At 37.3% G+C, this 14,144-nt stretch overlaps 1 protein-coding gene across 1 annotated transcript in view; it reads left to right on the top strand.

Annotated features, from left to right (window-relative positions):
• The window catches only part of LOC114654405 (tyrosine-protein kinase JAK2-like), a 144,751-nt gene that overhangs the window by 94,648 nt on the left and 35,959 nt on the right, over window positions 1-14,144 (top strand). Inside the window, exons 6-10 of the mRNA XM_028804943.2 lie at window positions 2,582-2,727; window positions 7,651-7,972; window positions 8,586-8,705; window positions 9,255-9,412; window positions 13,978-14,089. Coding sequence (XP_028660776.2) covers window positions 2,582-2,727; window positions 7,651-7,972; window positions 8,586-8,705; window positions 9,255-9,412; window positions 13,978-14,089 — 858 coding nt within the window. The remainder of the gene's footprint in view (window positions 1-2,581; window positions 2,728-7,650; window positions 7,973-8,585; window positions 8,706-9,254; window positions 9,413-13,977; window positions 14,090-14,144) is intronic.

Raw genomic sequence — 14,144 nt, 5'->3', positions numbered from 1 at the left:
TAAAAAGTACTCTGGACATACAGAATATTTCTAATCCAAAAGGTCCACAGAAATGTTAATCCATTTGGTTATTTCTACATTTCAGATTTGCATCTAATTTAAATGAAACGGGTACGAATACTGGGAACTGAATTGAAAGAATTTCTTTTTTCAATTCTAAAGCAATCTTGATATATTATGAACAGTATAATTTTGTTCTCCCCCCATTTTCATATTTGATACCTCAGTCAATGAAATGATTAAGAAAACCAGAGCTTCTAACAGTTTGTTCCTAATGTTTACAATTTCATGATATGTTTTTAAGCAAAAAATAAAACTGCAGTTGTCATTCCATGACTTAGCAGGGCAGTAATTGAACTGGCATGTAACTTGATTGTGTTATACCATCTATGTCTTGACTTTTTTTTTAGTTGGCTTACTGTACTACTAAACAAGCAATAAAGATTTTTATTTAAATATGACATTTAATAAATAGTTTTAAGTAGAATTGAACATAAAGTTATCTTCTCTACTGTCAGTGTAGAGTAATCCCGTACATTTACTAATAGATTTGAAATTGCTATTAAAGTTATTCCAAAATGACTAAGTGAAAAGAAAAGAAAATTGTATTCTATTCTTGTCAATTTCAATAATGCACTTTAGGAGAAAGAGTCCCAGTAACTATGTGAAAGTGTATGAGGTTTCCAAATATTTACTGCATACTTTAGTGTTAGCAACAATAGGAACAGGGAATGTCTTAGGAAATAACTGTGTAAGATTGCATCATACCATATTTGTATTACGTTTTATTTGAAATATTTTCCATTTTGCAATGTTGTGGAAGTTGCTTGTTATTACTAATTCGAAATATCACAGTGCTGACTAAATTTAACATTGAACTTGCTGGTATAAGAAGACATTGTTCAAGGCTTCTCTACTTCATAGAAGTACAGTAAATGTTAGGGTAGATTTATTTTTGATTTTATCTTTTGAATTATTGGTGGTACATGCATTGAACATGATCCTTATGGTTTTCAAAATATTAATAATAAACTTGACAGCTACACTAATATACATGTTCCAGCATCAGCCATTGTTTTTATTCCTGTTTTCTTCACTTGTGACTTGTGAGTCAGAAGGCTTAAATCAAGATCTTGTAACACTGAAAAAAATTAACATAATGATTGGTCTAAATGGATACAGAATGTTACTAATTGAATATCAGATTTATGTGTCTTGCAGTGCTGAGTTTGAAAGGTGTGAGGTGAATTTGCATTCACCTGATCAGTGGGTGTTTTGTCTTGGTAGAGTAATATATATTGCTCTACTTTCCCCTATTGTATTATTAATATGTAGCCTTAGAATGCCTAATCTCACAGACTTACCACTGTTTATAAGGTATTATTGTATATAACTTATCCCCACCTTCCCTTCTATATCTATAACCTTAGGCAATTAGATGTACTAAAAGACAAGAAGAAGTTAAGTTACAGTTTAAACAATGTATTAGTATTATTGATAATATTCATAAATAATAACAAAATGCAAAGTATATTTGAATATTGGCAACCATACAACCTGATTAAATGATGATATGTAGTTCAGGTGGCACACAGTCTTGTGGTTACTTAAATGTCTCTAGTTAAGGCATCATTGATGCTCAGCTTTCAGCCGCATGTCTGTTCAAAATGGCTGCTGAGCTGTGCTGTTCATTGTGTTCTCTTCAGGTTAGCAAGAGAGATGCTTCTTCATCATATGTTGGTTGGTAAGAGAGAGATACTGAGGTTAAACACATACATTTATAGATGTTCTGTCAAACCCCGAGAGCCAATAGCACATCATGGTACTTAAAAGCTTCTGAACCAAGCCAATTCCAAACACCCATACATCAGACCAATGGGGGAAATAGAACATCTTAACACCTGCCCCCAAACCATATGTTAAAGTACACCTTAGCCCATTTGTGGGGGTAGAAATGACTTTAGCAAGGAAACACTTGCCAAACTGGTTTAAAACACACATCCCCCAAATCCTGTCGTAAAATTCAAACAGACCCATTCCTAAGGGGGGGAAACACTAAATTACATTGCTTTGTCTAAATTACATATAAAGATATACAGTACAAAATATTCATCAAGTTATATGTAAAATCTCGCATCACAACAGTGGGAAAGCATTTAGCTGTGGCTACTGAAATAATTAGCTCTTTTGTACCGAAAGGGAGAACAAAATAAGAACATTTTTGTGCTAAAGCTACAGCTTTGGTGCAGATTCCTTATGAAATAAGCATACCATCATTTTTATGGTGCTATCTTGAAACTACAAAGAAAACACAATTTTTTCAAAAATCTTTGACTTTATAATTATGATCTTAAATAATAAAAGCAATAGGCCATTATTGTGACATACTCCTACGATGAGCTTGATGAAATAATACATAGTAGTAGTAGTAGTAGTAGTAGTAGTAATAATAAACACACAAGGCTAATTCTAAATTGCTTATAACCAGATATGCTTCCCTTTTCACTTTTTTAAGATGTTTCATTATTGGCTTTTTGAAGTAATTTTTGCTGATTTTGTTTGTTGTGTGTTCCTTCTATAGTGGAGAGATGACTTTATCAATGGCTGGGTGAAAATTCCAGTGACTCATGAAACACAAGAAGAGTGCCTTGGAATGGCTGTGTTGGATATGATGAGAATAGCCAAAGAAAGGGACCAGTCACCACTTACAGTGTATGATTCCATCAGGTAAAAAAAAACTTAAATACATAAACAGTATACCTATACGTTGGCTCTAATTTGGTATCCTGAGGTGGTTCGTTGTGTGGTGGGTGTGGCAACAACCTGTATCAGTGTATTTCACCCCACACATACTCTATGTATATTTAAAGTATATTTGATTCTAGTCTATCAAAGTAAGCACTAACATGACCACACATACTTGCATTCACTCTTTCTACTGAATCATGATGGGTCAATTTAGAATCAACAACTAACGCAACTCATCCAACTTTTAAATGTGGCAGGACTCTGAATACCTGGAAAAATTCCAAGTAATAATTAAACCCAGTATAGTATAATGCACAGTATGCTCTTAGATGTCTTTCGGTGCAACTAGTTACCCATTTATCTTGAGTACCATGAGTGTCTGACCACTTGGGATAATTTGTCCCTACATTTATATCCAAATAAAAACTCTGTTAATTCAACAGGCCACAAATTGAATGAGGGTGTAGCGGTAGATGCTGTCCCTATATAAAGGAAAGATAAAAGGACCCCTAAACACCCAAAAATAATAATAAGTCTAATTATTTAAAAATTACAATTACATTGCATGAAATAAGAGACAGCATTACTAACAAATCAAAACCCTACCTCTCTTACTGGGTCTACTTTCCATTTTACTTACTAACTTGCTATCAGTTGTTTTGAAATGCCCACTTCTCAAGTACTTCATGTTACATGCTACCTTTCTTACTTTTTGGACCATTACCTGAACACTGAAATTTTACTCTGTTATTATGGAATGTTATAATAAATTAGGATATACCTATCTTAAAGTAGACAGTTTTAATCATACATGGATGTGCAATGTGCAAAAACAAAAGCCCCAAAGTTGTATAAGTGACCAGAATCACGTAAAACAGCCAGTTTTCAAGTGCTTTGACTTTAGCACTATGTTTGCATCACTAAAGTAGTGATTTTTTGATGCCGATTAAGAAAATGGTAAACTGTGTGACAGTTTGCTGCAATATCACCCTGCCATAGTCCAGTGCAACACAGAAGGCAGAAGTTGGCTACTTTAGTATCATTGACACAAAACTAATGCTCATGTGTTGTGCTTCAATTTATAATTTCCATTTTAAAGTCTCTTTTTTAAATACTCCCAAAGACAAGCAAAGGATACACTTCTCTTCTTACCGTTTCCACTCAGTCTGTGAGGGGTTGCAAACAGCTGTCTTCCCACCTTGCCAGTGACAATTTGTTGGCTGACTGCTAAAATACTTCCTTGCAAACTCTGTAATAGGCACTGAATGATTTCTAACACTATTAAATTTTTTTTAATTTTGTTTTCAGACCCCAATTTTGTTTCCAAGGACAAAATAATTAATTAGGGATTACCCCAAGGATCCCCCATATATAGCATCTTTACTTGACTTAACTGAGTTTTACATGTTTATCCCAAACGGCATCCTAATTTTTCTCTCTTGAATTTTTTTTTTCTTTTTGGAGGATAGCAACAAACACACGCTGCAGGATCAGTCTTAGAAATAAACTGATAGCTGATGAAACCATCAAAACACATTTTATGTAATCAAAATTTTAAAAAAAAATCACATTACAATTATTACAAGAATATGTTCTAATAGTAATCAGAATTAAGCAGATTTTATTGTAGAGGGACAAGTTTAGGCTCGCAAATTTAGGCTCGCAAAGATTAATACACATTGTTGAAAATGAACAAAATAACAAAATAAAATGTATTTATTTTTGCAAGTGTGTTTTGTGACAAGGTGACATGAGTACAGTTGTTAGTACTGCTGTCTTACAACTCCATATTCTTAGATTTGAATCCCAGCCCAAGTGCCTTCTGTGCTGAGTTTGCACATTCTCCCACATCCCAAAGCTGTGCTTGATAAGTTAATCTGATGATTCTAAATAGGCCTAGCATTAGTGAGCATTGATGCTTTGTGTGTGGGTGTGGGTGTGTGTGTGCGCGCGCGCGCTTTGTGATTGGTTAGAGACCTGCCAAGAGCTGATTCTTGCTTTCCACTGGATGCTGCTGGGACAGAATGCAGTCTCTGTGACTGTGATTTAGATTTGTTAAATTAGATAATGGACACATGGATGAATTTGATTGTTGGATGTGGTGATATTTGCCATTATTAGATAAAATTCTGAAGAAAGTTACTGTACATATTTTATCACTGCAGTGGCACTTGCAGTCACAACAAAAACCTAGTTAGCTACAGAAAAGAATACTTATTGAACTTCAAAGCGTTAATAAAAATAATGGGTATGCCCAGTTACCATAAAGGGGTTTACAAAGCTACAAACAATATTTTCTGATGGGTACACAAGGTAACATGATTTCTGTGTTTAAATTAATACATTTTGATTTTGTAAATCTTTCTTATCTTTTAAAGTGCTAAAAATGTTTATATAAATAATGTTTCCATAATATCTCAAAAGCATTGTTTCAAATAATCCAAAAACATTGTTTTTTTTTTAAATTCTGCTGAATCCACAAAGAACTCTTTTTCCTCTGGTTTTCATTGGTTCACTGTAAGATGGACAAGGGTGTTTATGAGAACTGTAGGAAGTAGAACATTACATAGTAGATGTAGGAACATTAAAAAAAAAAAACACAATTGATCCTGGAATGTGCTACATCATACCAGTGTGAAATCTAGGACAGTGCCAGGGATGGTTTATTCTGTACGTAGAGAGAAAGAGTGTCCCAGAAGTGATTTAATTCTTGGGCTCAGAAGCAATATAGGGAGCATAAAGACCGAACAAAGTCCTCTAGATAATAAGGTGGCAGCAAAATGATCTAATACAGTATATTTGGAGTCCTGATGTATATTATGGAGGACAGGCCACTGGTAAGCTGCTAGGGGTTACTTTCCCCTTTAAATAAGAACTCTTACTCAGGAATGTATGGATTCTGGGGACCAGCTGAACAAACTTTTGGAAGAAAGGCAGAGGACTATTAAAGTGTCACCCTGAAAACAGACATAATTCTGGGTTTTACCTTGAAAGTTACCCTACTGTGGAATTTAAAGTCTGTTACCTACTATGTAGTACCTGTTAGGTACTTAACATGTTTAATGTCAGGAGACTAGTACTGGATAAGCTCTCAGTTGGTGAGAGGGAAGAAGAACAGCGTCAGAGAGAGAAAGAGATGGGAATTAAATAGGTACTATATTTGGTCTTCAGGCACAGTATGTTAAGTTGGCCAAGTGAGCAAGCTTCCCACCCAGTGAACAAAACATAGGAGCTGTATTAGTTAGATCCAAATTGGCTACAGGTTTGTGTTGTTTTGCTTTTGTTTACTTTGTTCCTTGGTGCGCTCCCTTTATTAATTACTTGCCATTAATATTTGTTTAAAAGCCCTTTAATTTGATATTTTTGCTCTTTGTGGATTACAGCTCAGCTTTTAATACAATCATTCCTGACATTATCATCACCAAACTGGTCACTCTTGGCTTCCCCCCTCTCACATGTGTCTGGATAAAAGACTTTCTTACCAACCGGCTCCAGACTGTGAGACTCGGCCCCCACCACTCCTCCATTCGCACACTGAACACCGGTACCCCACAAGGCTGTGTGCTGAGCCCCCTTCTGTACTGTACTACACCCGCGACTGCAGTCCGGCCCACAACAACAACCTCATCGTCAAGTTTGCTGACGACACCACAGTGGTAGGACTCATCTCAAAGGGAGAGGAGGTCCTGAAGTTGGCAGCCTGGTGTTCAAAGAACAATCTGGCTCTGAACACCAGGAAAACCAAGGAGATCATTGTCGACTTCAGGAGTCACAGCACGGACTTAGCCCCCCTTTACATCAACGGTGAGTGTGTGGAGAGGGTCCATACCTTCCGGTTTCTCGACGTCCTTATCTCCACTGACATCTCCTGGACAGACAACATCACAGCAGTCATCAAGAAGGCTCAGCAGCAGTTACACTTCCTGAGGGTCCTCAGAAAGCTCAACCTGGACTCCAACCTGCTACTGACCTTCTACCACTCGTCCATCAAGAGCCTGCTGACGTACTGTATCACAGTATGGTACGGCAGCTGCACCATGGCAGACAGGGAGAGGCTTCAGCGAGTAGTAAAGGCAGCACAGAAGATCATCGGCTGCCCTGTCCCCTCCCTGATGGACATTTACACCTCCCGCTGCCTCAGCAGATCAAAAACATCATCAAGGACAGCTCCCACCCTGGCTCTGATCTGTTTGACCTGTTGCCTTCAGGGAGGCGCTACAGGTGCATCACAACAAGGACAAACAGACTCAAGAACAGTTTTTTCCCAAAAGCCATAACCATTCTAAACTCACACATGCACTGACTACACAGTCTAACCCCCCAACCCCTGGACTTCCTTCTATCCATCAACTGTGCAATATCCAATATCTAAATGGTACTGATAATAACTGTAATATCTGTATACTGTACAATATCAATACTCTCAGGGTCCAACATCCACTACTCACAGCACATGATCATCATTATTGTGCAATATTTAAATTATGTGTAATAACCCAATAGTGCAATAGTTATTTATTCTTTCCAGTATTTAAATAATGTGCAATAACCCGATTAGTTATTATTCTTTCCATATGTATATAGCGTCACAGAACTTTTTTGCAACTTTTTGCACCATTTGTTTATTTGTTTATTTACTTGTGTTCTACATATATGTCTGCATTGAAGGAGCTGCTTTTAATCTCATTGTACATGTGTATAGTGACAATAAAAGGCATTCTATTCTATTCTGTTCTGAGTTCTGGGATGCTACAACTCATCAACATCTTTAATGAACTGTACATCAGACTGTTAACATGCTAGACTTGTTTTTCTGCTTTCTTTAGTTGTAGAGTAAATTGGTATTCATTGAATCCCTGGAGAAAACATTTAACTAATTCTTTCTCTTAACCTCCTCATTAGCTACAAGTCTTTCTTGCCGAAGAGTGTTCGAGCTCAAATCCAGGACTACCATATAGTGACCCGGAAGCGAATTCGCTACAGATTTCGAAAATTTATTTGCCAGTTCAGCCATTGTAAAGCCACATCTCGAGATCTCAAGCTCAAATACCTCATGAATCTAGAAATGTTGCAGTCTGCCTTTTACTCTGAGCTTTTTGAGGTGAGGGTGCCCAATTCTGCCACTCCAGGGGAAGAAGCCTTTGCCACGATCATTGTTTCAGGCAATGCAGGCATCCAGTGGTGTCGAGGGAAGCACAGAGAGAGTGAATCCTTTTCAGAGCAGGTACGGTTTTAACCAAATTAACTGATACTTAGAGATTTTCATTTTTTTTTTTATCATTTTGTGTTTGTAATTTCCTTAGAACTTCTGATTTAATTTTTAATCTATATGAAAACGTAACTAATTAATTAAATGTTTTTAACAAATTTTCATCTGTTTATTATCAAATGCAATCATATTACTTGGGTCAGCTGAAGTAAAATGTCAGGTGTTTACCTTTAGGTATAGTTTACTAAAAGAATGGTGTAAGAACTAGAATGGTACATATTCAACATGGATGCAAGGTGCATTTGTACATATCATAAAATACTTATGAAACTCAAAAGATTTGGGGAAAAGTAGCTTTCAACTAGTATCTACGCTAAAAATTTATAGGGGTCTTATGTATAGCATAGTATGAGAAACCTAGGAGTATATTGTATGTTGGTATGGTTTTCCTGAAATAGTACAATAATCAGTACATAGACAGAGACAACATCAGAGCATAGACATTTCACCAGAATTCTGGTTTAATGAAAATTTTTTAAAAATTGACTCATAATAATCAACTATTTCCAGCAAACACAGACAAATCCTGTTAATAATTTTTTAATTTAAAATCTTGTTGTAATGTTAGGATTTGCAGACATACTGTGATTTCCCCGACGTTATTGATATCAGCATCAAACAAGCCAACAAAGATGAATCAACTGAGAGTCGAGTCGTTACCATCAACAAGCAAGATGGAAAAAGTCTGGTAAGAAGCTTGAAATGCAGAATCCTCAGATTCCCTATTAAGACTTGAACATTTGTTTCCAGCACACCCTCATCACCCATGAGAGGCTTCACGGTCTGTAGTGCAGATTTGTAAGTTCACCTTCCATATCTGAAGGAGTATCTCCTGCATCTTGGGAAAGGTTAGGGATATAAAGTTCAAATGGACCCTTTTGAGGTTCATAGTTTTATAAGCAGCTACGAGGAGTTGTGGCCAAAGAAATGTTGGTGCCTGACATGGTGGCAATCTTAAAACTCATTGTGGGCACTTTTGGAAAGGGAAGCTGTCGAGCTGGAGAAAGATCTGTTCCATGCCGTAATAGCAGGAGGGTCTGTAGATTTAACTAAAAGGTACTGATAAGGTAGCAACAGGTAGAGACAGAATTGAAGACCGCTGGGTGAATGCAGTTTGGTGACGCCATGGACAACTTTTTTTGAAAATTGATAAATGCCAGAAATTATTTTGATGCCTAAATTATGGCCTAAAACAGGTGTTTACCTTAATTCTTCAATATTTTATCTCTGCATTCAGGAAATGGAATTTCCATCATTAGGAGAAGCACATTCCTTTGTGTCATTGATTGATGGGTATTTTCGGCTCACTTCAGATGCTCATCACTATCTTTGTAAGGAAGTGGCACCACCCCGATTACTGGAGGCAATACAGAGCTTTTGCCATGGCCCAGTTTCGTAAGTTAGGAATTTTGTTTTTTAACTGTTTTCGAAGTCACAGTATAACAAAAATAAAAAACATAACATTTACAACAATGATTTAATCCAGGCTAATTCATATGTGTTTTGCGATTTCTTCTTCAACAAAATTAACTAGCTGAACAACATATGATATAGTGAACATCTACAGTATAATCAAAATACAGCTACTGATTGAGTGCAATTCAAAGTAAAAGTATTATCTGTAGTACCAGTCAGTAACATAATGTGACAGTGGTTTGAAAATTTTTTATCAACCTTGTAACTTGAGATGTGTTCTGCAGTTAGATATTGGTCTTCAGTAATTCAGTTCAAACCTGACAAATCCAACTTTGAGATTTGCCATACCAGTGATAATTACAGTAAATAGCAGAAATAGTAATTGATCTCTAAGGCTCCTAATTTTTTTTTTACATTTTTAAAGGAAAAAGAAAAGAGCTTAAAGTTGAACACTGAGATACACTGTCTATTATATATATTTCTCTTCTGGTTCATCCTACTTCCTGTTCAAAAGCGGTCCCGCCCACACGCAGCCAACACGGCATTTCTCGATTGCTATTCGTCCTCTTTCAAACCCTTCCCCACGCTGCCTGCGGCTCCTCTTCAAAACCGATCCCGACCACACGCAGCCAACACGGCATTTCTCGATTCCTATTCCTGCTCTTCCAAACCCTTCTCCACACTGCCTGAGGCCTCCCATACACCCCCACGCTGCTTTTCTCGATTCCTATTCCTCCTTTGGAAAACTGCGTTCCACACTCCTCTCTCATGACCCCATTGGTGTCATGTCACCGCCCTATATCTAGCCTGACCGCGTGACCTTTCACTTCAGCCATGTGTGCGCCTGGGAGTCTTTTCCGTAGCCTAGCCTGCTACAGAAAGGTACTCTGTCGACCATTGGCATTGGTTTCGCTCCTTGCTATTGGTTTCGCTCCTTCGTATTTTCGTTATACTGCGACGGTTGTTTCCTAAGCCTTTGTTATAAAATGAACGACCGTTTCTTCTCTGTCGACAGGTTTTTGTACAACATCATCTCTATTCCACATAAACTGGCAATTTGCGAAGACCTGTTTACTAAATATTCCACTGACACTGCCCCGACGTATGCTGTCTCTGAAATTAATGAAATACTCAAGTGCTATGGTATGACTCTTCAACAATTTCATCTCCCAGTCACCGAATTCATCCCACATCATTATCCAACCTGTGTTGACATTCTCCATGAACAAAAAGTAGCTGCAGTCGTACAAACAGTACTGCAGGCAATATACAATCCACCTGTTCATTCCAAGAAATGTTTCTTTCTCGATGGCCCCGCAGGAACAGGCAAGACCTTTATATACAAAACCCTCATTCATTCTGTTACAGGTAGAGGAGACGTGGCAATAGCGGTTGCTTCAACTGGAATCGCAACAACTTTGCTACCTGGCGGCCATACTGCACATTCCGTGTTCAAAATACCTCTACAAACCACACCAACATCAACCTGCAACATAAATCCAAATACCAAGGATGCCAATAATATACTTGAAGCGAAAATTATCATCTGGGATGAAGCACCAATGACACATTGTTATGCATTTCAATCTGTTGACAGACTACTGCGAGATCTCACTTAGGAAAATGCACCTTTCGGTAATAAAGCCATTCTTCTCGGTGGAGATTTCCGCCAAATACCGCCTGTTATCTTCCGTGGTTCTCAAGCCCTCACCATTGCCTCTTCCATCAACAAACACAGGCTGTGGAACGAAATGAAAGTCCTAAAACTCACAAAAAATATGAGAGCTCTCGAAAGTGAAACTCAATTTGTTCAATGGCTTCTTCAAGTTGGGGAAGGTAAAACTGGAGACACGGCAGAACTACCTTCTCAATGTTTACCACAACAACAAGACCCAGTTGCTGAATTTTATGGTGATATTAATTTCTCGACTGTGACTCCCCAAGAACTTGCTGCAAGAGCAATACTGAGCGTCACAAACGACGCTTCTCTACATATTAACAGCAAAGTTCTTGATCTTATACACGGTGAAAAAGTGACCTTCAAGAGTGTAGATACAGTAGTCAGTGACGATCCTAATGATCAAATAACGTACCCACAAGAGTTTTTACACACCCTCACACCAACTAGCATGCCTTCCCATATCCTTCATCTGAAGGTATGAGCTGTATTTATGTTCCTCCGAAATATTATGCCATCAAAAGGTCTTTGCAATGGAAAAGGACTCCTTGTTACCCGAATACATACAAATATTATTGAGTGCAAACTGATCGCTATCCAAAATTCTGAAACAATCTTCATTCCCAGAATCTCTCTTCTTCCTTCCGACACCAATCTCCCTTTTAAATTTAAACGCACACAATTCCCAGTCAGACTCGCCTTCTCCATGACCATCTAAAAGTCGCAAGGACAAACATTTGCAAAGATTTGCGTTAATCTACAACAACCAGTCTTCAGCCACGGTCAGTTGTACGTGGCTTTTTCTAGGGTTACATTTTTCGACTCATTATCTGTCGTCTCCACCAAAACACCTATTCACAACTGCGTCTTTCAAGAAGTATTTATTTGTTCTTGATTTCTGAATTCCTTTCTCACCATTTTCCGTTCCTATTCTTACACCGCCGTATGCTACGGCGGGCATCGGCTAGTTTATAATATTTAAGGAGGAAATTTGTCTAATAAATTTGTTTGGTTTTGTACACAACTAAAAATACAATATAAAAATATACACTTTATGAAATACTGTACCAAGATTCTTTACAAGTTCAGAGTAATTGAACTTTTCACATTGTTTGTATAACAAGAGACATTAAATAATCATTTTTTTAAATTTACACACAGTAATACACACCCTGCAAGTGCAAAACAACTGCGCTTGTTTTTCAGAGATAAATTTAAAATGATGTAGGCCCTTTTCACTTCACTTATGGCTAATCCCTGCTGAGGAGAAACATTTCCTATAACAAACTTAGTCCTTCCCAATTTTGTACATTGTGAATGGCATTCTTGGGGAAAATGTGCTATGGAACTTTTCTGTCATAGGTAGCAGTTTGGTCTGTCATTCTGTACCATAAAACCTTCTTCCGCATTGCTTTGGGCTCTGCGTGGCATTGTTTTAAAAAACCTCAAACAGAACACACTATAGATGTAGTCCCTTTCTTCTTTCCACCCTTCTTTACTTACCGAAATTATTGATAGATGGGAATATTGCTCTTACATGCACATCATGGTCATTCTTTGACATAAAGACCTATACAGTAAGTTCTACAAAGCTGCCTTTGATTTTTGCTAGCCTCTCTGATCAGTTTCATTCTTTTGAGGTCATCTATTTTAGAGACATTTACTTATCTAGGCAAAGTTTTATGTGTGCCAAATATCTTCCAATTCCTAAAGATAGTGTACAGTGTGTTCCAAGCTATATACAAGTACTTTGAAATCTTTTTAAGCCCATAACATTTTCTAGGTGTCTTTTGGGGGTTATTTTTTACTTCATTTCAATTTTATTTTAGTTTTTTATTTTGAAATGCACAGTTCAGCACAACTCATTTTATTTGGAAGTGTTTTTTTGTTACTTTAGGAGATTCCAGATGCAGGACAAAAAGGTTGTACTGTTGATTTAGGAGGCAGCTGGTTACAATGGGACTGATTACAAAGACCCTTGTTAAAACCATGAGACCAAATGTGATTTTTTGAAAAGTGCGTGCACTCTTTACCTGTTCTATAAAGTAAACTACTACAGCTAGAACACTGGCTGATTATGCAATTTGCATACATTCACACTGGAGATCTTTCCAGCTACTTGGCCCTTAGGTTATATAGTATGCAAATGGATGTTTAAATATATTCTAGCCTAAAGAATTTAAACCACCTCCTATAGTCAAAAGCAAATCTAATTAGAGGTGATGCTATTAATATTTTTGTATGGAGATAGAAAGAAATAATAAAGGAAGAGGTTTTAGACACGAGAGGAATCTTTAATATGCGTTTTAGTTTCTATAATCTTAATACATAATTCACCTGCCTCCTCATTCACTCACTCACGTCCGTCCGAAGCCGAATGCGCAGTCGCCTTCTGCGCATGTCCGAAGCCAAATGCGCAGTCGCCTTCTACGCAGCTGCCGGAAAAACCTTACGAGACCGACATCCAACCCCAACATCGCGGCAGACGACGGATTTACGACCGCAAAAATTCAAAGAGAAAGGCGACTTCAATTAAAGCTCTAGAGGCCTGAAAGGCGATTTTGACTACAGCTCGAGGCCTAATTACACATTCTGATTCAATTATGCATTCATTCAATACACCTATATCAGGTTTGTGGTGCTTATACTTATTACTATTCCATATTGTACTGGAACATTCATCATCTTATTTTGTCGAAACGGGCTCTTTGTCTAGTAATTTAATGTTTCAGAAGGCTTTCTCAGTCTTATGCCTTATAATAAATACAGTGTGCTTATTTATTTGCTTCTCCAAGTTCCAGTAATTGATTACACATTTATTTCAGCAGTAAAAGCTAAACATTGCAATGCTTGTTTTTCTCCACAGGATGGAGTTTGCCATCAATAAACTGAAAAGAGCTGGAAATCTAAAAGGACTTTACATTCTGAGATGTAGTCCTAAAGAATTTAACAAATATTTCATCACTTTTGTTGTCGAGGTCAGTATAAACCATTACGACCATCTATTTTCTACAAAGCAAGCATAATGCAACA

This window comes from Erpetoichthys calabaricus, chromosome 7 (genome assembly GCF_900747795.2).
Source record: "Erpetoichthys calabaricus chromosome 7, fErpCal1.3, whole genome shotgun sequence".
NCBI lineage: Eukaryota > Metazoa > Chordata > Cladistia > Polypteriformes > Polypteridae > Erpetoichthys > Erpetoichthys calabaricus.
Note: the sequence above shows the minus strand (reverse complement) of the source record. Positions and strands in the feature narration are given on the sequence as shown.